This window comes from Notamacropus eugenii, chromosome 1, assembly GCF_028372415.1.
Source record: "Notamacropus eugenii isolate mMacEug1 chromosome 1, mMacEug1.pri_v2, whole genome shotgun sequence".
Taxonomy (NCBI): domain Eukaryota; kingdom Metazoa; phylum Chordata; class Mammalia; order Diprotodontia; family Macropodidae; genus Notamacropus; species Notamacropus eugenii.
This window is the reverse complement of record NC_092872.1, coordinates 402,616,528-402,641,657: the sequence shown is the minus strand read 5'-3', so window position 1 is coordinate 402,641,657 and position 25,130 is coordinate 402,616,528. Positions and strand designations below refer to the sequence as shown.

General features: G+C 35.6%; 1 protein-coding gene across 1 annotated transcript; it reads right to left on the bottom strand.

The window, feature by feature from the left end:
* Nucleotides 1-318: 318 nt before the first annotated feature.
* LOC140518634 (kazal-type serine protease inhibitor domain-containing protein 1-like) lies at nucleotides 319-25,130 on the bottom strand. Its single transcript, XM_072630954.1, has 4 exons — nucleotides 24,636-25,130; nucleotides 4,215-4,375; nucleotides 2,252-2,399; nucleotides 319-796 (listed from the first exon to the last, which is right to left on the bottom strand). The coding sequence occupies exons 1-4, from the start codon at nucleotides 25,093-25,095 to the stop codon at nucleotides 657-659; spliced, it is 909 nt and encodes a 302-aa protein (XP_072487055.1). The 5' UTR covers nucleotides 25,096-25,130; the 3' UTR covers nucleotides 319-656.

Below are 25,130 nucleotides of genomic sequence, written 5' to 3'. Positions count from 1 at the left end.
GAGAGAGAGAGAGAGAGAGAGAGAGAGAGAGAGAGAGAGAGAGAGAAAGGGAGGGAAGGAGGGAGGGGGAGAGAGAGAGAGAGAGAGACTTGGAATTGAAGGCCTATGTGAAATTGTATTCTTAAGCATTCAAGCATTACCTTCAACTTCTTTATTACTACCTAAAAATGCCAGGCATTTAGAGGTGCTTAGTAAATGTGTTCCCTTTCACTTTTCTCACTTCCAAGGTCAATTAAAGAGCTGCTTAGTTATCATCTAAATTCACAGAATGCAAAAGTGAGGGAAACATGAATAGACACTCTCATGAAAGACTAAAAATTTCACCTGGTTTAGAAAGTGATTTTATTTTACATTTTTACAGGAAATTTTACTTTCTAATTACAAAGATAAATCTAATGATACAATGGAGTAGAAGACAGAAGACTTTGAGTTCTACTTCTGGATCTTCCATAAAGAACCACTGTGTCCTTCAGCAAACCCCTTACCCTCCCTGTATGCTCATTTTTAAAATGAGAAAATTTTATTCAATATCCATGGTATCTATAACTAGAAGGCATTTTAAAGGTCATCTAGTTCAGTCTCCTAATTTCCAAGGTCTCTCTCAGGTCTAACATTCTGGACTGTTTATAATTGAGATTAGAATGGAATCTCTATTTTCAAATCAATTTGTTTACTTCTTCATGGTCTCCAGATCCATATTCTTCCTCTTCTTCCACAGGATCATAATAGTTTCCATGATCTGTGTTGGAACTTCTAATTCTGTTCCTGGTAATGATTTGATATCTAGATGATGAACCTACATAGGCAACAGATTAGAAATTTTACAAGTGAAATAATAAAATTGGTAAGAGAAGTTATTTTAAATCATCATCCTAGTAAATGGAACTCTGAATACCATATAGGTCGTATTTCCCCACCTTTGTAAAATAAGTAGAAGTGGATTGTAGACACAATTCAGATTTATATTTTTAAATAATGATTAGCTATCCTGAATCAGTTTCAGTAGTCAAATAATGAGCACAATCTTCAGATATGTGCTAATAATCTATGCAGACTATTAAGTGTAGATGATGAAAATGGGTTTATTTTAAGAAATCATTATAAGAATATGAGATTATAATCATTATTAGAAATAGTAGGGTATGTATATTCTAAACATGACTTTCCTACAATAGGTAATTTATTTCCATGTAAGAGAGAAGTTAAGACATACAGAAAGGATGTTTGTACTCTTCACAATCCCATTAATGTTATACCCGTTCTGTTTTAGAGGCCCTTAGGGAATTTCCAATGGTTCTCAAACTGTTCCTGTTAATTAACAGGTGATGTTGGACCCATTTGACCAGAAAGGTCTATGAATCAAAGTGACAAATACTAAGCACCTACTTTGTTCAAGACAATGTGTTGTGAGGGATAAAAAAACAAACAAAAAACATATAGGCCAAGATCTCTTCTGTCAATAAATTTAGCATCTAGCTAAGGAAAGATAATTATGAGATAAAAATTCTGTGTAATACGAAGTTTTCACAAGGGAAATCTGTCATAAATTACTAAACAGAGGTCAGAAAAAGTAAGTACCATAAGAGTTCAGAGGTAAAAGAGATGATTTTGGACCTGAGTGGTCTGGGTAGACTCTTCCTCTGTGAAAGAGGAAGGAATTGAATTGTCTTGAATTTGCAGGATCTGAATAAGCTAACAAGTGGATACGTGATGGGAGAGATTTCAATCTGGGGGAAAGTTATGATTAAAAGAGTGAAGACAGTGAGGCACATTTTATGGGACAGTGAAAAGATTAGTTTAGCCAGGACAGGGAGTATAAGAAGATGAAAGACATGGTTAGAAAGGCAGTACAGGTCTAGATTATAGAGGACATTGAATGTAATTTGAGGGCACATCACTGAGGTCTATTGGTTTTGTTGGTAATAGTGAGCCAAAGATAGTTTTTGAGCAGTAAAATGATATGACAAATGAAATATTTTAGAAAGATGAATCCGGAGTGGTGTGTGGCACAGATGGAGGCACTTTCTAGGTATGGAAACCAGTTAGGATACTGTCACAGTAATCCAGCTACAAAATGATAAGAACCTAAATTACAAAATAGTCAGTGAAAAGGAACAGAAAGGTTATAAGAAACATCTCAAAGGAAAGTCCAGGTTTGATTCTAGTAGTTTAAAATAGGATATTAAAAATCATGGAGATCAAATAGAAGACTTCTTTTTAAATTTATCTATTTTTTTAAAAGGTCATTTACCAGGATTGATAACTTTTAGTCTGGCAGATGCATAAGCTGTGCCATATTTGTTTCTGGTATGACAGATATAAACACCTTCATCTGATTTCTTGATCCCTTGAATTTGTAGCCATCCTGTCACACCATATTTCTGAGGTCCACCTCTCACCTGTTAGGAGATATTTTTTATTGATTCAGTGAATTAAATAGATAGATGCATAAATGTATCCACCAGAACAATCAATAAAATCAGAAGACATGTACAGTAGCTATTACATGTAAGTCACTGTTCCAAATACTGCAGTGCAAAGATAAAAAGTAAAAATATTTGTAGCATTAAAGAACTGGGAAGATGTAATATGTAGATAGAGGCCTTTTATATAAGGTAGGGACAGAAGGGAACAACAGAAAGTTTCAAAGTATTCTAGGAAGATAGGAAATCTGAAATGTAGAGATGAGGAGGGAGTGCATTCCAGAAAGATGATGGTCTGTGCAAATGCCTGGAGGTGGGAAGTGACATGTTGAGTTCAGGGAGCCACAAGTAGTTCAGTGTGACTGGAATGTAGAATTTCTGAAAGGAAGTAATATAAAATAAGGGTGGAAAGATAGCTTGAAAACATTGTGTAGGGCCTTGAAAGCCGGGCTAAGAAGTTTGTATTTTATGTTATTGGCAATAGTGTGGCATTGGAGATTTTTGTTTTTATTATTTTTGTTCTTTAATCAGAGTTGTAATTTGGTCAGAACTGTATATTAAGAAGATTATGTTGGCAGCTGTGTATAGGATGGTTTGAAGACAGGAGAAGCTTGAGGCAGGAAAAATCAATTAAGAGACTATTGCCATAATCCAAGGGGTGGTAGAAGTATGAAAGAAGAGGATGCATTTTGACTCTGGTTTTTGTTTTTGATCCAAGACTTAAAATGTGACTTGACATTCAGTGAAAAGTAAATTAAGACTCGAATTTTTACAGATTTTAAGCTTATCATATTTCATTTTTTGAAATTCCATAACTGTTAGAGAAGGCTTCTAATGAGACAAATTTGGGGGACAGTGGTCGTTTTAGGAAGTTGTTACAAGTTTTGTTCTGAAGATCTTGTTATTCTTGGGCGCAGTTGGGCAAGATTTAGAGTTCATGACTTCCAGTTGACTCTACCACTAAAGCAGCAAAAGTGCTTTTTTAATTTTCTACCTTTACTATACTGGAAGGAAAGAAACCAGGTTTCTCTGATATGACATGTCATTATGGTAGCTTCTGGTATTTCTATGGGAAGCTTCAAGAGATTGCAGGTTGAGGGACTGACTTTAAATATAGTGTGAGAAAAGGTCTGGAATTCTTTACATATTATCAGAATCTTCCTAGAGTCTCCTTTTCTAAATCAAGTTCAGTGAGGCAGTGGATTTGGAGTTAGAGATTGAAATCCCAGCTCTCTCTGTTTAGTAGCTATGGGATCTTGGACAAGTTTCCTGATGGGATCTCAGCTTCCTGATCTGTAAAATGAGGAGATTAGACTAATCTTACATCCAACTTTAAACTTATGATCCTATGGTTATATTACCCAAGTCTTCCCTTGTCACTAGGAAACCTCTATAATGATAATGACTTGGAGGTACAGTGACAATGGTTATAATGGCTTGTAATGTCCCTCTTTCTTAATCCATAGTTAATCTACTAGGCAATTATTGCCTTCTGGGATGGTCTGTGTTACAAATGAAAACATTTTTAAAGAGCTAATGTTGCATAGTGAAAAGAATGTTGATTTTAGAGCCAGAAGAATTGGATTCTAATCTTGGGCATTTAACTTTTGAGTCTCAATTTCTTTATCTGTAAAACAGAGATAATACTTACATTAAATTTTAAAGTACTAACAGAAATGTTAAGTTATTATTAATATACCAAACAAGTTTTATACTAATGTGATTAATGTAATTCACATATTTCATCTACCATGTAAATGGTACTATAGTACGCCTTACCAATTACTGTACCTGGATGGAAATGTGTGCATCATCACCAGGAAGGAAAATTTTATCCCCTTTTTTCTTCCATTCCATGTATGGTATTGGATAGGCTGAAACTTCACATCTAAAAATGATGTCATTTCCTATAAAGTTCTCAGTATTTTGAGGTGCCAAAGAAATAACAGGAACTAAAGAAAAAAAAATTAAGGTTATAAACCTGCCAAAATTTTCACTGGCATTTAAAAAACATTTTAAAAGTTGTTTTCCAGGACCCACATGAACAAAAATATTTATAGCAGCTCTTTTTGTAGTGGTCAAGAATTGGAGACTAAAGGGATGCCCATCAATTGGGGAATAGCTGAACATGTTGTGGTATATGAATATAATGGAATACTATTGAGCTATAGGAAATGATGAGCAGGCAGACTTCAGAAAATCTGGAAAGACATATATGAACTGAGGCTGAATGAAGTGAGCAGAACCAGGAGAACATTGTACACAGTAATAGCCCCAGTGTGCGATGACTGATTTTGATAGACTTAGCCTTTCTCAGCAATGCAAGGACCTAAAACATTCCAAAGGACTCATGATGGAAATGCTATTCCCATCTAGAGAAAAAACTATGGAGTCAGAATACAGAACGAAGCAGACTTTTTTGTTTTGTTTTGTTTTCTTATGATTTCTCCCATTCATTATAATTCTTCTGTGCAACATGACTAATGTGAAATGTATTTAATAGGAATATATGTGTAGAGCTTATGTCAGATATCAGATTGCATGCGGTCTTGGGGAGTGAGAAAGGAGGGAGAGGGAGAAAATTTAAAACTTATTGAAGTAAATGTTGAAAACTAAAAATAAATTAATTAAAAACATGCAAAAAAAGTTGTTTTCCATGTAAGAATACATTTGACAAAGATTATAATTTGCAACGAAATTGTAATATTTTAAAAATAAAAAATAATAAAAAATTGAAATTTTTTTCAAGATACATAATAAATTAATCTTCAAATACAGGTGTGGAATTTAAGTAACATGAGGTTTGTTCCAAAAATGAAAGGAAATTTCAATGTAAATACTTATTCAAAGGGGAATAACATTTGTTTCTTTATGTCTTATTTTGTAAAGGACTTTGTAAAATATTCCAAGAACTTTGGTGAAAACAAAAAGTTATAAATTATAACGTACTCCTACTAATAGTACTTTAGACTTGTATAGCACTTTAAGGCAAAAAAAATTCCATTTGCATTATTTGTTTGATCCTCACAACTTTAGTATGGGGAGTACATAGGGCAAATATTTTTTTGCCATTTTTCAGATGAGGAAACTGAAGTGGGAGATAGGATTTGAACCCTAGCATATTATAGGTCAGAGAAGAGCAAAATGTAGAAAACAGCTCTAAGGCTATAGTAAAGGTGAAGTGACTAAATTTACTTAACTCTTCTCAACTTAAAGTTAGTGATAAGATATCCAATTATTCGATCTCATAGGACTTAGACTAAGTATGGAAAAGTCTTTTGAAAAGTCATGATGAGAGAGTTGTGTTTCATTATGCTGAGGAAATTTACCTCCTCTTTCCCCCAAGTTCCTCTACAAATTAACAAACTAGTTAGAACCAGGTTGGAATGACTGTGGTATCCAGCTGAACTCCTAAAAGAGGAATCTCTTACTAGGGAAGGAAAGGCCTTAGCTTAGGCCTTGTCAGATCTCCATCCCAAAACCTTACCATGACCCCTGACCAGGACTTTGTGAGATTCTAAGATTCTGGAAGATTCTAGACTTCCCATTTTCCCCTGAGTGTCCTAGAAATAGCCCTGAATCACCTGACAGCGCTATCTGCATTGTGAGCCAAAGACAGATAGACCAAGATTCACCATACCTTACTTAATGTTAATTTCTTGAGCATCTTACAAAAGGGAAGAAAATGACTCCAAGGATTTAGGTGCTATGAGTTACGCCTTTGCTAAAAGCATTCAAGTGTTTGCTACAACTATACAAGAGGGTGGATTTGAGCCCACCCTCTCCTGGATTCTATACATACTTGTGGGAGATTGTGTCACAGACTTGGGAGGATGTTTGTACCAACTGTTTACCATTTTAGTAATAACCTGTTTCTAAAAGCTACTTAAGGCAGGCTAACTAAATTGATTCTCTGTTTGATTCTTAGTCTTGAGGATAAGTACAAGGTGGGACTAAAGCTGATCACATTAAAAGAATAACTTCTCAGGGGGAACCCATAGAACCCCAAGGAGAGAATATAACCAAGCTCTAAGGACTTGTTAATGGGAATGAGGACAGACAAGGACATCTGAAAGCACGCAAGTTCTACAGCTATGACAGGTGCCATTTATATCAGACTATGATAAAAAAGAAAAACTAGTCTTCTAGGCCAGTGTTTCAAAACTTTTTTGATCATTTAACACTTAAGCAAAAAACTTTGGGTGCATCCCTAATACACATATATTTACTTATTAATAAATTATACAACATAATATTTGGTACCAATAATATATATAGATATGACATACATGACAAAATTTTAAAAGAATGAAATGAAATAATATTTTGAAAATAACATTTTACTTAATGGTAGAAAAACATTCTTGTCTCACTTAAAATATTAAATGAGAGCATTATGATTATGTTTCATATTTTTAATATCTTGATTTAATACTTTGTAACAGTGATTTAAGGATCTGATTTTAAGTTCTGTTTATTTTGATATTTGATTTTAATGGTGTCCATAGCTGAAAAAGAGACCTCCCAAAGATACGTAGTTCCAAATGGAAGAAATATAGCTGTAATTAATTCTTGACACTCATTTTCCAATTTCATCCACTAGTTATAAAGTTTTTTGTTGAACTTCAGCTAGTACATTTCTATCTTTCCTAATGTAAATAAGTTGTTCTGTCAGGAAGATTTCTATATTTTTAATAAATGGGCTCAAAATCCACTAAAACTCTACATTCGAAAGAATTTTAACAGGTTAGAAAAATCTGTTTCCATGTTTTGTAAGTGCATAGATATGAGAAGTTTTTTGTAGGTAGTACATTATTTTCAGCAAAACAAGGAGAAAAGAGTAAGTATCCAGGAGGGAGAGGGTAGTTAATGGTGTCAAAGGCTTCAGAAAGGTCTAGAAGGATGAGGACTTAGAAAAGGCCATCAGATTTAGCATCTGGTAACTTTGGAAAGAGCAGTTTCAATGTAGGAAACTGTAAGGGTAATAATGCTTTTGAGAGAAGTAGGAAAGTTGGGAAGAAAGTTATATTTTGGAAGAAAGTTAACATAAAGATATCTGCAATGTTAATTCATCCATGTCCTTTCGTTTTGTGCAGCTCACTCCATAGCACTTAAAACAGCAGGGTGGGGAAAGGTTCTTACCAGCTATTGCCAGGGCGGCAATGCAGTTTACCTTTTGGGGCTGTTGCCCAGCACAGAAGAAGAGAGATTTCAAGCCTGTGCAACTACAGTGAGGCAGCTGTGCAAGGTAGAGTTGAGGAGTATAGTAATGTGTGTAAGAGGGGTTACAGTGTATGGGAGACAAGACGTGTGATTGGAAACACATCTTTCCATGCTCCATTTGATTATCATTGAGAAGGATAAGATTAGCCCACTGGAGCCACAAGGCTCCCACTTTAGAGACCACTATTTTAGGGAATTCTGTCACAGCCATGTAAACTAGCTTTGTATTTTTGCATTCTCACAATAGGGCCAAATCTGAAACAGAGTTCCAAGGCATTATTAGAGAATAATGACACAAGATATAGTAAGTGCCATTTACTCTTTCTGGAAGTTTTAGAGATGTGAAATATAAGATGATAGACTGAGGAAGTAATGAAATCAAGGGAAGGTCTTTTTAGAATATGGGAAATTTTCTAGACAAAAGAGAAATGAGGAGGGAGGAAGGGGAGAGAGAGACACACAATAGAGACAGAGAAAGACACAGAGAAGGACAGAGAAAGAAAGACAGAGAGAGAGAATGAAAGATTGAAATTAAGGGAAAGTATGGTTAATAGAGTAGGTCTTTGAAGAGATGGGAAGGGAGGGAATCAAGAAAACAAGTGGAAAGATTAGCTGTGGCAAGGAAGAAATCCAATTAATGCTCTTCTATTAGAGAAAAGAGGACAGGATGGGTTAACGCAGATCTGGAAGAGGGGAGATGAGTGAGCTCATGATGGATGGCTTCAGAGTTTTCATTGAAGTAGGAACCAAGGTTATTCTCAAAGAGAATGAGGTAAGGGAATGCAGGTTTGGAACAGCTGCTGTGGAGAGTGTGGTAAGGAGCCAGTCAGTAAAGAATTAAAAGATTCTATGCATTGGTGATAGTCCAGCTGAAACAAGATAGCATGATTTGTAGTAGAGCATGTGATTTTCTCAGGCAGAGATCAATGACTTGGGAGATGAAGCAGAGAAAATAGATGGTAGAAGCAGCCCAGGGTTAAGGATTATTAGCAGGAAGAACAAGGTAGAAGTGGTTTCAAGGATTCCTTGAAATGACTTTTTATGGCATCAAGACTTTGAAAGGGGGGAAGTGAAATCAGGACAGTGTAATGGTTTGGCAAAATAGGGAGGGTTCAAGGAATCAGAGCTGCCCCATTCCTTGAACCCACTACATTTTCATTTCCTCTGTCCCCTTGAGCTTTCCCTAATTCTGCCCAGCTGAAAGCAACACCCAATTTCTCAAATCTTGTTTGTCTAGAATGGATTTATCCTTTGCCTATATCACATTCTACCTTGTATTATATTTGCTTGAGAATAGATTGGGTTTCTTCTCTGCCACACACACCTGCTTTCCTCCCTCACCTAGAATGTAAGTTCTGTGGACTGGGACCAATGGAGATTTTCATTTGTATTTCCACTAGCTTACATATGCTAAAATTCTTAATAAATATTTGCTGAATTTAATTACTAGAATGAATGAAGACAAAGAGGAAACGTAGATAGATTAAAGTGATGTGAGAGATGGAAGAGCCAGCGATTATGCTTCAAGAAAGGAAATTTCAAAATTCAGGACATTGGAAGTGAAACAATTTCAGATGACAGTAAGATACGATGTACGATCACCCTTATACGTGTCTGAGGTAGAATGGAGATGGAGAGTGTGGGAGCTGAGGAGAAGGATAAACTAATGATGACAGAAGGGTTATCGGCATGAATATTAAAAGCGTCATTGCTGATGGTTGGGTGGGAAGGAAGGATTGTAAGCTAGGTACTGACAATGTTGCACAGAGTACGTATTTAATAAATTGCTATCTTATAACTGAATCATTGTAACTAATGGTTGTTAAATGCTAACAGTGGTCTGCTCTTGATAAGATTTTATATTCTGAAACTGCAGTTTTCCAATGCTAAGTGTTTTTCATTAGTGCTTATCTCAGGCAATCTTAAGTGCCCATCAATCAATTTAGCATTAAAGTAATTTTTCTTTTATCCATAAGAAGACAGAAATGCCAATGCCAAAGAATACCAAATAGAAACTCAGATATCACATAAATTCCTTTTTCAAGAGAAGAAAAAAATGAAGTACACTATATTAGCCTTGAAAGTACCAAGTTTTTGTTTTTTTTTTTTACATCTAATCAAAAATAAATGAGATAAGACATAAAGCAACAGAATGGACTGTTGCTAAATGTATGTTTCTTCACATTAGGGAGCACATTTTATGCCAGGAAACTCATAAAGAGTAGATGACTTAACTTGTTTCAAGGATTGGCACAGACCATTGTATAACCAGTATTCTTACACTCCCATTGGTGCTATATGATATGAATCATGGAATGTCATGATCTCTGAAGCATAAGAATTACAGGTGACCCCCAAAAGGCAATGGAAAGATACATGGAGTGTTTAAATAGGCAGAAGCATATTACTAAAGAGACTTTTTTGTAAGAAATAGTACAAAAGATATAACGAAGGACATATATGACCAGGAAATGTGGTAGGACATATGAATAAAGGAACAACAGATATTCCTAATTGATTCTCTATCTCTTTCCCATAGGTCCACAAACTGGGGGTCATCCTTTACTCCTCACTCATTCATTTCATATATTTAATGTTCTAAAATCTTGCCTTTTCTTCCTAATACATTCCTTATACATTCTAATTCATTCCTCACACATCCTGATATATTCCCTCATCTCCACTTGCACAGCCATCACCTTAACGACAAGGCACAAACCACCTCTTGCCTAAAGTATAGTGGTAGTCTTCTAATTGGTCTCCTTGCCTCCAGTCTCTCCCTGCTCCATCCATCTCCTACCAACATCATTTTCCTAAAGCCTTACCATATCATCTCTCTTTTCAACTCAATGAGTTCCAGTGGCTCCTTATTAACTCTAGAATCTAACATAAAATCCTCTGTTTGGCATTTTAAAGCCCCTCACAGTGTGGCCTCTTTCATACTTTTCTAGGTGATGCAAAGCTCCAGTGCAGGAGTCAGGAGAACCTGAGTTCAAATCTCACCTCAGACACTTGACACTCACTAGCTGTGTGACCTTAGGCAAGTCACTTAACCCCAATTGCCTCATCCTGGGTCATCTCCAGTCATCCTGATGAATATCTGGTCACTGGATTCAGATGGCTCTGCAGGAGAAGTGAGGCTGGTGACCTGAATAGCCCTCCCTCACTCAAAACAAAGTCAAGTGCAAGTCATGTCATCATTTCTCTGATGGCATGGTCTTCGGCAATGAAGGATGAACACACAAAATACATCTTACACCTCTCCTCACTCTCTGATCCCGCTTCCCTGACTCTCTTGCTATGGTTACATGATACTCTATTTCCCATCTCTGTACCTTTTCACTGCCTGTTCCCCTTGCTTAAAAAACTCTCCCTCTTCACCTCTAGCTTTGAGCTTCCTTCAAGACTCATTTCAAACTCCACAGGAGGCCTTTCCCAGTCTCCTCAGCTGTTAATGCCTTCCTCTCTGAAATTACCTTCCAACTACTTTGTATGGACCTGTGTTCCTCCATTAGAATATGAACTCCTTGCATGTAGTTTTACCTTTTTTTGTACTTCTAGCACTTATGTTAGTGTCTGCCACATAGTAAGTGCTTAATAAATGTTTGTTGATTGAGAAACTAACCCAAATGTTGCACCAGAATTTATGAAATATTAAAAGATGCAAAGAAAACCATCCAGAACATTACATGGATCCTTTATGGAAGATTTGTGGTAGAATATGGACATGAATCAACCGGTTGAAAGGGTATGAATGGATGATGGTTATCATTGGTGGAGAAAGTTCTCAACATGATAAGGTCATGAATGTCCTAGTGACAGCTGAATATTTTTTTATCAGACTTTATCTTTAAGCTTAAGAAAGATGGTATTTATTATTGCTTACAATACTTGCTGCCTTTGAGATTTCCCAATACTAGATTTAAACTAAGAAAAATTATGCCATTTTGACCTATTTTCTCAATTTTTCATCAATCCTTTCCTTAGCTATAAAAAACTCTGATAATAACTTTACTGTTCAGACTAATATGAAATATTAATCAGAAAGACTAGTTCTTTTACTGTCTCAGGTATTTCAGGAATGCAATTTGATGACTAGAGACAATGGCAAAGCTGCTCAGTGGTAGAACTTGAGTGATCATGATAATGGCATTTATATAGCACTGCTAAGGTTTACAAAGGAACTTGCATATACTATCCCATTATTGTGGTCTTCACAACAACCTTAAGAGATAGGTGGTTGTTATTATTTTTATCTCCATCTTACCTATAAGGAAATTAAAATTCAGAAGTCAAGTGACTTGTCTATGATCACAGAACTTGTGTCAGAGGGAAGGAAGAATCATCCCAAGTTTCTCCTGATTCATGTCTTGTAGTTGTTCCACTACATATCACACTGTTTGTTACATGGAGCATGACCTAGCTGGGCCAAATTGAAAACCTAGAATTGGGTTACTTACTATCAAAAGAGTGGAAAAGTCAATATAATTGATAGTTAAACTAAGCATTATGGACAAAATTTACACTATCTATCCTGACTTAAGAAAGTTCAATTAGATTCTCTCAGTAGCTTCAATTCAAATAAAATAAAACTTCAAGTTCTTTAAATCATATTAGCAATTGCATCTGATAAATACATGCATATATTAATATAAATGCACATGATTTTCTGTTAATATACAAAAGTTATTGTTATGTCAGAAAATTAGGTACTTTGTTAGGTATATTACATGAAATATAATCAAATATAGTGATATGTTGCTTTAAATTTGTAATTATAGCATTTATTTCAAGAATTATTATATTTCTCAAAAAGTTCTTATGACAAAATTAATTAAACAACTTTAAAAATAGGTTACTATATTTAACTATCATTCACAACAGTGCTGACAGTGGAATAAAGTTTGAGAAACCTTTGCATTTTGAGATTTGCAGTGACCAGGAAATTGATTGGTATAGCATAAAAATTATTATTAAATTTAACATAAAATTAGCTCTAGTAGTATCATATTGACATGGTCTGACCATAATCACTGTCTATTCCTCCATCATTAAAGTTGTTCTTTATTATGTTATGCTTTGTGTGTTTTGGTAGATCATTTTCCATATGCTTTTTGCATTTGTAGTTATTTGGAATAGGGTTTCCCTTTCTATTATTGTTTCTTAGATTTGTTATTATTTTATAGAAATGCAGTTGCTTTTTGAGGCTTAATTTTCTAGCCTGCACATTTTCTAAAACTACTAATTATGTTGAATAATACCTTTGCTGATTCTCTAGAATTCTTCAAGTATGCTATTATCTTATAAGCAACTAGGGATAGTTTTATCTCCTCTTTTCTCTTTCTTCCTTCTTTCCTTCCTTCCTTCCTTCCTTCCTTCCTTCCTTCCTTCCTTCCTTCCTTCCTTTCCTTTCTTTTGTTTTATTGTGGCTGCTAGCATTTACAGAACTATATCAAATAATAATGGAGAAAGTAGGCATTCTTATTTTATTTCCATATTTATTGGAAAAGATTCTACTGTATCCTTATTACATATGATGCTGCTCTTACTTTTAGATAGATACTTTTTGTGACATTAAAAAGGCCCCTTTGTGCTTATACTTTGTAGGGTTGGGTTTTTAAAATTATTAATTTTTTCTATTATATAATTTATTTATTTTTAGTTTTCAACTTTCACTTCTACAAGATTTTGAATTCCACATTTTCTCCCCATCTCCTCCCTCCCCCAACCTCAGAATAACATGTGTTCTGATTACCCTGTCCTCCAATCTGTCCTCCCTTCTATCATCCTTCCCTCCCCTCCCCTTCCCTTCTATTTTCCTGTAGGGCAAGACAGATTTCTATACCCCAGTGCCTGTACATCTTATTTCCCAGTTCCATGCAAAAACAATTTTTAACTTTCATTTTTAAAACTTTTGAGTTTTACGTTTTTTCCCTTCCTCTATCCCTATCCACCCACATTGAGAAAGCAAGCAATTCAATATAGGTCATACATGTGTAGCCATGCAAAACACTTCCATAACACTCATGCTGCAAAAGACTAACCACATTTTCCTCTATCCTGTCCCGCCCTCCATTTATTCCATTCTCTCCTTTGACCTGTTACCCCACAATAGTGTTTGTTTCTGATTACCCCTTTCCCCAATCTGCCATCCCTTCTGTTATCCTCTCTCTCTTATCCCCTTCCCCCCACCTTCATGCAGGGTAAGATAGATTTCCATACCCAAATGAGTGTGTCTTATTCCCTCCTTAAGCCAAATCTGATGAGAGTAAGGCTCACTTATTCCCTCTCGCCACCCCTTCTTCTCCTCCATAGTAAAAACTCTTTCTTGCCTCTTTTATGTAAGATGATTTACTACCTTCTACCTCTCCCTTTTTCTTTCTTCCATTACATTCCTCTCAACATTTAATTTTATTTTTTATATATGCTCCTTCCATATTCAACTCATCCTGTGCCCCGCCTCTATCTCTGTACACATACATACGCACATATATACACATACATACACGCATATATAGATATACACACACACGTATGTATATACATAGACACACATACATATATAGGGAGATATATACGCAGACATATAAATATATATATATATACATATATGGGGGTGTGTGTGTGTGTGTGTGTGTGTATTCCCTCTAACTACCATAGTGCTGGGAAAGGTCTCATGATTTACAAATATCATCTTTTCATGTAGGAATGTAAACAGTTCAACTTTAATGAGTTCCTTGTGGCTTCTCTTTCCAGTTTACTTTTCATGCTTCTCTTGACTCTTGTGTTTGAAAGTCAAATTTTATATTCAGCTCTGGTCTTTTCAACAAGAATGCTTGGAAGTCCTCTATTTCATTGAAATTTCATTTTTTCCCCCTGAAGTATGATACTTGGCTTTGCTGGGTAGGTGATTCTTGGTTTTAATCCTATCTCCTTTGGCCTCTGGAATATCATATTACAAGCCCTTCAGTCCCTTAGTGTAGAAGCAGCTAAATTCTATGTTATCCTGATTGTCTTTCCACAATACTCAATTATTTCTTTCTGGTTGCTTTTAATATTTTCTCCTTGACCGGGAAGTCTGGAATTTGACTACAATATTCTTTGGAGTTTTCCTTTTGGGATCTCTTTCAGAAGGTGATTGGTGGGCTCTTTCCATTTCTATTTTATTCTCTGGTTCTAGAATATCAGGGCAGTTTTTCTTGATAAATTCTTGAAAGATGATGTCTTGACTTGTTTTTTGATCATGGTTTTCAAGTAGACCAATAATTTTTAAATGATCTCTTCTGGATCTGTTTTCCGGGTCAGTTTTTCCACTGAGATATCTCACATTGTCTTCTATTTTTTCATTCTTTTGCTTTTGTTTTAAATTTGTTGATTTCTCATGAAGTCATTAGTTTCCATTTGCTCCATTCTAATTTTTAAGAAATTATTTTCTCCAGTGAGCTTTTGGACCTTCTTTTCCATTTGGTCAGTTCTTCAATTCTGCATTCTTCTCCTCATTGACTTTTTGGCCCTCTTTTGCCATTTGGGTTAGTCTATTTTTAAAGATATTATTTTCTTCAGCATTTTTTGGGAATCTCCCTTAGGTGTGACTCATTTTTCATGATTTTCTTGCATTGCTCTCATTTCTCTTTCCAATTTTTCCTCTATTTCTCTTACTTGATTTTTAAAATCCTTTTGGAGACCCTTTCATATTTTTTTGGAGGCTATGAATGTAGGAGCCTTGACCTTGACCAGTTCTGTGCTTTGATCTTCCTCCAGTATATGTTGATCTTTCTTGTCCCCAAGTACATAAGAAAATACCTTTTTACCAAGGAAGTAACTTTCTATAGTGTTATTTTCTCTCCCATTTGGTCATTTTTCTGGCCATTACCTGACTTTTGAGCTTTTTGTTAAGTGGAGGGTATACTGTCTCAAGTTTCAAGAGGTTTGTACAGCTATTTTCAGAGATATTTCTAGGGACCTGTAAATTCTCAATTCCTCCAAAGTGGTATGATCAAAAGAGAAGTGTTTACTCCTCTCCTGGCCTGTGCTCTTGTCTATGAGCAACCACAAGCACTTTTTTCTGCTCTGGAGTTGTAAGATTTCCTCTCCACAGCTGCCACCAGCTCCACCATGCCAGAATTCCTCTTTGCCCCAGAAACACTCTGGAGTGTGACCCAGATCAACTGCTTGATTCCCCCACCATCTGTAGGCTAAGAGCTCTAGAAGCAGCCACCACTGCAGCAGTAGCTGCCACCACCCTGAGGCTCAGGCTGGGGCCAGATCATGTTCCTCTCTCACCCAGGTGAGAGAGCTTTCCCATTGACCTTTAAAGTTATCTTTGATGTTTGTGGGTTGAGAAGTTTGGAAATCGATGCAGCTGCTAGTGATTCAGTGCCCTGAGGCATGCTCCCGTCCTGTCTGTGCCAGTGTGGCCCACACTGGGCTGTGCTCCACTTTGAACCTGGTACAATAGACCCTCCCTGTCAGCCTGTTTGTTTTGGGTTGGAATTTGTTTCATTCTGCCATTTTGTGGCTTATGCTGCTATAGAATTTGTTTAGTCATTTTTTACAGGTATTTTGAGGGGTTGGTGGGAGAGTTCAAACAGGTTCTTGCTTCTCTGTCATCTTGGTTCTACCCCATTGGCCTTTTTTTTTTCAAGTATAAATGAGTTTTGTACTTTTGTCAAGAGCTTTTTCTGCATCATTGATATAACCTACAACTTATTTTTAATTAAATATGAAAAACTTTGCATTTTTCAAGGGCAATATTCATTTCTTTCACAGATGAAGAGATGGCTCTTCTCTTTGCCAAGACCAGCTTGTCTACATACATTATATTGTTCCATTGAAGGCCCAGTTGAAATTGGATAACATAAATTTATTCTTTTTTCCATTTTAAAAATTCTGAATTTAATGAATGCCAAAATAAAAAAAAATTTTCATACACAGTGGAATAGGAAAAGAGGATTATATATGAAACCATGAATTTTTATTATGTATAGCTTGCTTTTAAATAAATATATATTATATTTATACATGTTTATATGCATGCATATGTACATACATATATATTTTTTCAAGAGCTCCAATTTTGAGGGTACAAAGTGGGCATTTATTATCTTAAATTTCATATGCATTTAAAAAACTGTTGGTACCAAAAGTAATTAAGATAAAAAATTAATTCAAATTCATATACAATCCCCTTTCTTATTCTTTGCATCTGGTTATATTTGTTGATTGTTAAGTTCATAACAAAAATGGGAAAAAAATTAAGAACACTGGATCTGAAAATTACCTGAGTCCAAATTCCAGCTCTGCTATTTGCTTGCCTTGTTTTTTATTTTTATTTTTTTCCCAATTACATGTGAAAAGTTTTTAACAATCAATTTTTTTAAAAATAGAGTTCTAAATTTTCTCCTTCTTTCCTTCCTCTCCATGAGGAGAAACACTAAAACAATTTGAAACACTAAAACACTAAACAATTTGATTTAGGTTAAGCATGTACAATTGTGCAAAACAGTGTTTCTGTATTAGTCATGTTGTGAAATAAAAGTAGACCAATAGGAAAAAAACATGAAAAAAAGAGAGAAAGTGAGAAATAGCATGCTTTGATCTCCATTCTGACTTCATCAGTTCTTTCTCTGGAAGTAGATAGCATTTTTTATCCTGAGTCCTTTGAAATTGTCTTGGATCATTATCATATTGAAAATAGTTGTCATTCAGAGTTGATCATCATATAATATGAGTTACTATGCACAATGTTTTCCTGGTTCAGCTCACTTCATTTTGTATTAGTTCATGTAAGTCTTTCCAGATTTTTCTGAATTCAACATGCTCATCATTTCTTATAGCACAGTAGTATTCCATCACAATCATATCCTATAACTTGTTTAATCATTCCTCTATTTCCTCGATTTCCAATTCTTTGACACCACAAAAAGAGCTGCTATAAATATTTTTGTTCAAATAGGTAGCACCCCCTCCTTCTCTATCTTTGGGATATAGGCCAAGTAGTGTTATTGCTGGATCAAAAGGATCACAGTTTTTTTGGGGGGAGCATAACTCCAAATACTTTTTTTTGGACTTTTGGACATAGTTCAAAATTGCTCTCCAGATTGGATCAGTTCCCAACTCCACCAACAGTGCATTAGTGCCCCAATTTTCTCATATCTTCTCCAACATTTGTCATTTTCCTTTTCTGTTATATTAGTCAATCTAACAGATGTGAGGTGGTACCTCAGAGTTGTCTTATTTTTTATTTTTTTAATCAATAGCGATTTAGAGCATTTTCATGTTCTTATAGTTAGTTTTGATTTCTTCATCTGATAACTGCCTGTTCTTATCCTTAGACAATTGATCATTTGGAGAATTACTTGTATTCTTATAAATTTGACTCAGTTTTCTGCATTATTTGAGAAATGGGGCCTTTGTCTGGGATATATGCTATAAAATTTTTTTTCCTAGCTTTCTGCTTTTCTTTTAATTTTGGTTGCACTGGTTTTGTTTGTCAATGGTTACTTTCAAAGGTATTCTTGTTCATGTTTCTCTCTGAACTTCTTTCATTTCCATTCTGTGCATTTTAAAGGATTCTCCAGTGACCATTTAAAATTTCTTTTCCTTTTCATAGTATTTTCAACACTATTACTTGATTCTTTCTCTCTTCAACCAAATAAAAAAGAAAAAAAATACAATTCTTGTAAAAGAAAAAAATAAACATGATCAAACAAGGCAAATGAATAGTTTCCATCTTCAAAAATGTATGAATCATTCTGCACTTTGGGGTCATCACCCTTCTGTCAGGATATAGACAGCATAACTTATAATTGGTCCTCTAGAGTTGTGGCAAGGCATTGCATTGAGGAGGTTCTTAATTCCTTGCAAGTTGTTTTCCTTTACAGTGTTGTTGTTTCTGTATAAATTGTTCTCCTGGTTCTGTTTACTTCACTGCATCAGTTCATATAATTCTTTCCAGATTTCTCTGAAGTCTTCCTTTTAATAATTTCTTACAGCACAATAATATTCCATTACATTTATATACCATATTTTGTTCAGACTATTTCCTAATGGATATTCAGCCCTGTGGTTGCCAGTTCTTTACTCCAACAAAAAGAGCTGCTATGGTTATTTTTGTATAGATATGTATATTTATATTGATTATACATATTGAATATATTTATATAGATATATAGAATAGAGCACATCATGCGACTGAATATTTTAACCATGGAGTTAAGATTGGAAAGAAAGGAAACTAAAATCAGAGTGGTGGCAGAGACTGAGAAAATACCGAAGGTTGGAGAGATTAGAGATAACAATAAGAATAAAAAATTTTAGGTTTCAGAGAGGTGAGGCATAGGTGAGGATATAATAATAGAAGGTTATGATAAAAAAACAATGTCAGTTTTTGATCATTCACATTAATTAATCTAAGTTTCCTTTTCTATATCTGATTGAGAGAGTGGAGGTGCAGAACATGGTATACGAGGAGCTTAGGAAATTAGGAGGTTAGGGTGTTTGAGGGAGCATCAACAGGTGTGTTGAGGGTCCCTAGTAGAAAAGAACTAGGGCAGAAATGAAGACAGTGATCTAGGTACTGAAATTCATGAAAATGTTGGGTATCCTTCTTATTAGGATTTTGTGATAAATTTGAATAGAATGAATCTCAGAAGAAGGAAAGATGAAAACATTTCTCAGTGATGGTGGCAAAAAAAGAGAGTTTGTAAGTGGCAGTGTGGAGCAAGGGATATTTTGATTATACTCCCCCACTTCACCCTGGACCAGTGTAACCTGAGGAGGACATTACAGAAGGTGCAGTAGGATCCAATGTCATTTGAGGAAAGTCAGAAGATGGAAGGATGTCAAAGAAGGGGTCCAAAGTGAAGGAAAATTTGGAAATTAGTTCATTAGGACAGAGAGCATGATGGAAGGAGTAGACAGAGTTGGAATGAGACATGGGGGAAGAAGAGTTGAAGACGAGATATTGAGGATGACAGAACAGTAGGTGGGGATTGCAAAGGAAGTAGTTTACTATTAGGCAGTCTATGATTATATATCACAGGGATTGGAAGAGTAATGCGTAATAGGTTGTTTACTAATTTAAGGGGCAACTGGAAGTGAGAAATGTTCAGCTGAAGATGGCAGATAATTAGAAGATAGAATGCTCAGAATCTTCATTTCTCTATCTCTTGATTTTAGAGGTGTGAAAGTCAACTCACAGCCCTGGATGATTAGGGAAGGGGCCATTGTTGGGGGTGTAAGCTCAGTTTTCACGTGGACAGTCTCGGGCAGGTAAAAGTGAGGACTTCTAAACCTCAGAGTTCTCACGAGGCCCCCCAGGGAACAGCTGGCGATTGAGGCGTGAAACACAGGCTATCTCGTGCATTTCCACCTCTTCTCAGTGGGAAACTTGCTGGGGAGAGCATCCCACCCTTGAGATTGGCCCGTGGTCTGAGCACACCTGTTGTTGATTAGCTAGGGGCTGAGAGCACGCACAGTATTCACGTGCAAACTATGCGGCGGGAGAGCTTAAGTAGGGACAGGAAAGCCTAAAAGCGCTCTTCTTGCTGAGGGGCCCTTGGAGGGAAGAGGGTCCTTCCCCTCTTCCACTCCCATCCTCTTGCTGTATGATCCTTGCCCCTTGGGAGGAGGAGGATTCCTCTCTCCTGAGGAAGAATTCATCCTGCATATGGATATGTAACTAAGACCCTGAATAAAGCCTAACCCTTGTTCGACTCTGGAAAGTCTCTTCTCTCAACACGTTTATCCAGCTGATCACCAAAGACCTGCGAGAGGTAAGAAGGCTCGGGTAGCTCATCGGCCTCTAGGCCGAACAGGCCATAAACAGGCTGACCAATTCAGGGCTAATGGTCTGGACAGTGGAAGAAGGTGGGCTTGTTGAATTTATCCATTTTAAAGATAGAAATAGGGACTGCAATTTTACTGGAGTAGAGAGTTCCCAGTGAGGAACTTCCTGTGTCAATGCTTATTTTTTCACTACCTTCTATGCAACTTGTGCTTTTAAGTTGTCTAATTTTGTAAAACAATTTGGAATTATGACAGGAAAATGACTAAAACATTCATACCCTTTGATTCAGAGACTGCATTGCTAGCCACCTGCCTAAAGGAGATCATTGTTGTTGTTTGTTGTTCATGTATCATCCTTTGTTTTTGAAGAGGACCAATGACATTGTGAGCGTGATGTCTTGACTTACATATGAATTGGATTTAAGTGAGGCAGAGCTGCATTGTCATCAGTCTTTCCTCCAGAGTCATCAGAGTCCAATGGGAAGACACAAGTCAAGACAACTGGCAATGGCCCAGGATGCGCTAAGTGACTTTGGTCTTTCCTTGGTCTCAGTTTGTTTGAGGCAATGCCCATTCAGTGATTAATGTTTTAGGTAAGAACTGAGATAGAGACAGAGAGACAGACACAGATCCTAAAAGTTTCTGGCCAGAACAGAAGAAGGAGAAAGAGAAGAAAGAGAAGAAGAGGAAGAAGAGGAAGAGGAAGAGGAGGAAGAGGAAGAGGAAGAGGAACAAGAAGAACAAGAAGAAGAAGAACAAGAAGAACAAGAAGAAGATGATGATGATATCATCCAACTTGACCTGCCAGGTCCCTAAAGGGCAAATACTACTCTTCACAGATTTGACATCATGAGGATGATGACTTGTGCAAGAATTGTATTTAAGTGAGGCAGAACTCAAAAAAGTCATCAGCTTCACTTTATCCTCCAGAGTCACTGGAACCCAGTTGCAAGACAAAAGTCAATACAACTGCCACAGAAAGAAGATCAAACACAAGAAGAAAGATCCCATATACACTAAATTTTTATAGCAATACTTTGTGGTAGCAAAGAACTGAAAACAAGGTAGGTAGTGTCCATCTTTGGGGGGAATAGCTACATTATTATGACACGTAAATGTGATGGAATTTACTGTGTCATAAGAAATGATGAATATGAAGGATTGAGAGAAGCATTGGAAGATAATGAATTGTCATAAATTGATACAAAATGAAATGAGCAGAACCAGCAAAGCAATATATGCGATGATTATAACAATGTAAATGGAAAAAAAGAATGTGATTTGCTGTCATTGTAATGACTAACCTTGGCTCTGAAGAAGAGATGAGGCAATGTACTACCCCCAATTCTTTGCATAAATGGAGGACTATGCGTGTGGAACCATTGTATAGATGGTCATATTTGATTGATGTGTTTTTTAATTTTACTGAACTGTTAGGCTTATTTCTTCTCTTTTTAAATTCTTTATTACAAGGCATGGCTCACTAGGAAGGAGTGCAGTATATTCAGAAGTGAAATTGATCAATGAATTGAAAATTAATAATAATATCTCCTGATAGCCTTTTGGACCAGGCTTTGAAGAGATTTCCCCAGGCTTTTGGGTAGAGGCTTGAGTCACACATAAAATGGAAAATACCTCAAAAACATAATCAAGGTTGTTTGGGCTATGAACATCTCAATACAAGAGTTACCTGTACTTTTAGGAAACACAAAGAAGTGGTGCAAAATTAAGTAAATGACAATATGGTTCTCCATAATGGTTAGAATTATTGCCATAATGTGCGGTCTTCTCAGCCTCAGAAACTGATTCATTGTCATTGAGCATTACATACACTGGTTAGAGAGAAATGCCATGAAAAAGAGAAGCTGAGGGGATTTGTTGTAGTGACCTAAGTGTCTTAATTGAAGCAGTACCTGATTTTACATTAAAAAATAACCTACACTGGGAAAATAGGTCTTCCAAAAATAACAATAACAATAACAATAATAATAATAATAATGTATCCTCATCACAGTAATGGCTTTAAGGTCAACATATTTATTTAAGGTGTAGTTGGGCAAATAAATTTTTTATTTCACTTACATCTTCCAGTGATTCTATTGTGTCAGAGTATACAGTGATATTTTGTTTTCAGGAAACTACATAGATAAGATTAATAACAGCCAGCATTTACTTTAAGCTTTGCCAAATGCTTTATATCCATTATCTTACTTGATCCTCACAATAATTATGGAAATTAAGTGCTATTATAATCTTTTTAATAGATGAGGAAACTGAGCCTGAAAAAGGTTTGATGATTGGCCCAAGACCAATCACCAAACAGGTTGTAAGTTTCTGAAGGATTCAAGTGCTTATATATATTATTTTGCCTACCTGCCTCATTAGGAGATTTAAATTTTTATTGGGAAAATGTAGAATATAGTGAAAATATTTCTCTTAGCTGGCTGCCAAAATGCCAAGTTTAGGCACTTCTGGCAGTGTGTCAGCCCCACTTGTCTCATCTCAGTCTTTTGAACTTCTGAACATCCTACAAGGACTAGCTAACCTTCTCTATTAAAGTCTTCCCTGATCTTTCAAAGTCAGTAGAGGTGTTGCCATTACATTAACCATTACAGCAATTTTTTTGGTATCTCTTTTTTGACACTTAGCCATATCTACCTTGTATTTGAATTCTTCGAGTATATTCTTATCTCCTCTACCAGATTTTAAGTTTTTTGAGGTCAGGTTTTATTTTATTTCTTATCTCCTCAGAGCCTAGCATCATATCTAGTACATAATAGATTCTTCAGAAATAAATTTTTAATAAATTAGTTAAATATGCACCTACCTCCGTGTTGTAAGATTAAAGGAGCATTGTAGTTTTTTAATGGGAAATTCTATAAAACTGTTAAATATGATTTTCATTGTTATCTGATATCTATAATAGATATCAGATAAAAATAATAATATTTTAGAAAATGCCAGCAAAAAATTATAATTTGAAGTAGATAGCTGAGTGAAGTCCCATTTTATCCTAGGAATCTACTATTAAAAATTAGCAAATTTTCAACTGCTTGAAGAAAATATGGTAGGAAAATTTTTACTCCAATGCCAAGAAAGGGGAAATATCACATCATCATTTGTACATAGGATATGTGAATTAATACTGATGGATTTCTAATATTCATGTAATAGCTGAGTTATTTTTTCCCCACTCATTTCACTTCATGTCTTACTAAAAACTATAAGTATTTCTGTGTGACTTGCAGTTCTATAGAATATGCTTTGGGACATTTGAAAATCTGGTCTCTAAAAATAGCAGTACTAATTTTTGAAGGATGAATCATTGCTATCAGGCTATAAAACTGCTTTGTGAAAGTGACTGACTTAATTGCCTGATTTTTCCTTCATTTTGCTGATAGGCTATACTGTGTTCATCAATTGGTTTCTTAATTTGCACAAAGAAAATGGAATCTCAGAAGTAATTGAAACTATTTTAGTCTGTTGCTATAAAAATAAATGCAAATGATTTCCATTTTTTTCTACTCATGTGTTAGGTGATTTACTGTATAGTTTTGTCAGTGTACATACATGGCTTTTTTAAAAGTTAAATGAGTTTTTAACCCTTGTACTGAGAAGCAAGCTTTAGCCAAATAGTCAGTGTAGATGTGCTCATGTTTTAGGAAAATGTCATTAATTTGGGAGAATTCCTAAGAGATTTCATCACATAGTATTTCTATTTATTATGACCATTTTAGTTGCCATTCTTCCTTGATTTTTCTTTCTATTGGTCTTATAAAAAGTATTTTATTTTGATATAGTAAATATCAATGGGGTACAGGAACTAATTACTATTATTATGAAACACAAATACATATGTAGTAGTTTAGGGCATTCACTGAGTTTAAATATTTATATACTGCAGCTAATTTTTGATCTGTATTTGTTGACCATTTAGAGGGCTAGATAGATTGACTGGCTCCTAAATGCCAAATAATTACTCTTTCTTCTTAAATTCTGTTAACCCCTTTCTTCAGGTCTTAGCAAGGCAAACAATTCATTGATAACAGAAATTCAAACTGTGATAAACTGTTCTTCCACCCTTTTGTCATTCATCTAAACTCAGTATTAGGATTCTGATAACACAAAAAGAAAAACATGTTCAAAGATCAATATTCTTTCTCTCCAAATATATTGTTGAAAAATGTAGTTTATTTTTACCTGATTCACACGGTCCTTTGTGTTTTATGCTAACATTGGTTTTCTTCTGAGAATAAATCTCATTGAACTGGCAAATATTCTCATAGGTCTTCCCTTCAGGTCCACAGACACTTTCCTGGGATCCACAAACGCACTGTGGTTCAGGAACTTCCCCATACTCCATCACCTCAGTGTCTAAAATGCATTCCAGGTTTTGCCCACACTGCCCATAGAAATGATTACTGCCATCCAAGTCACAGATCTGCCGTTCTCTATTCCCACATTCAGAGCAGCAGCCACAACGATCTAACACAGTCCCAGCCAGGCAGTTTTCAGGCTGAGAACAAAGTTCTAAATCACATTTTCCACAGTTATCTCCTGCCCTTAATAATCTCAGCCAACTTCCATGATACAAGATGGGAAGACTCTGGAAAACTTGTATCAGGACCATCAACATTGCTGTGCTTACCAGAGGCTTCATTTCTAAAATGAAATGAACACAAGCCTAGGATCTTT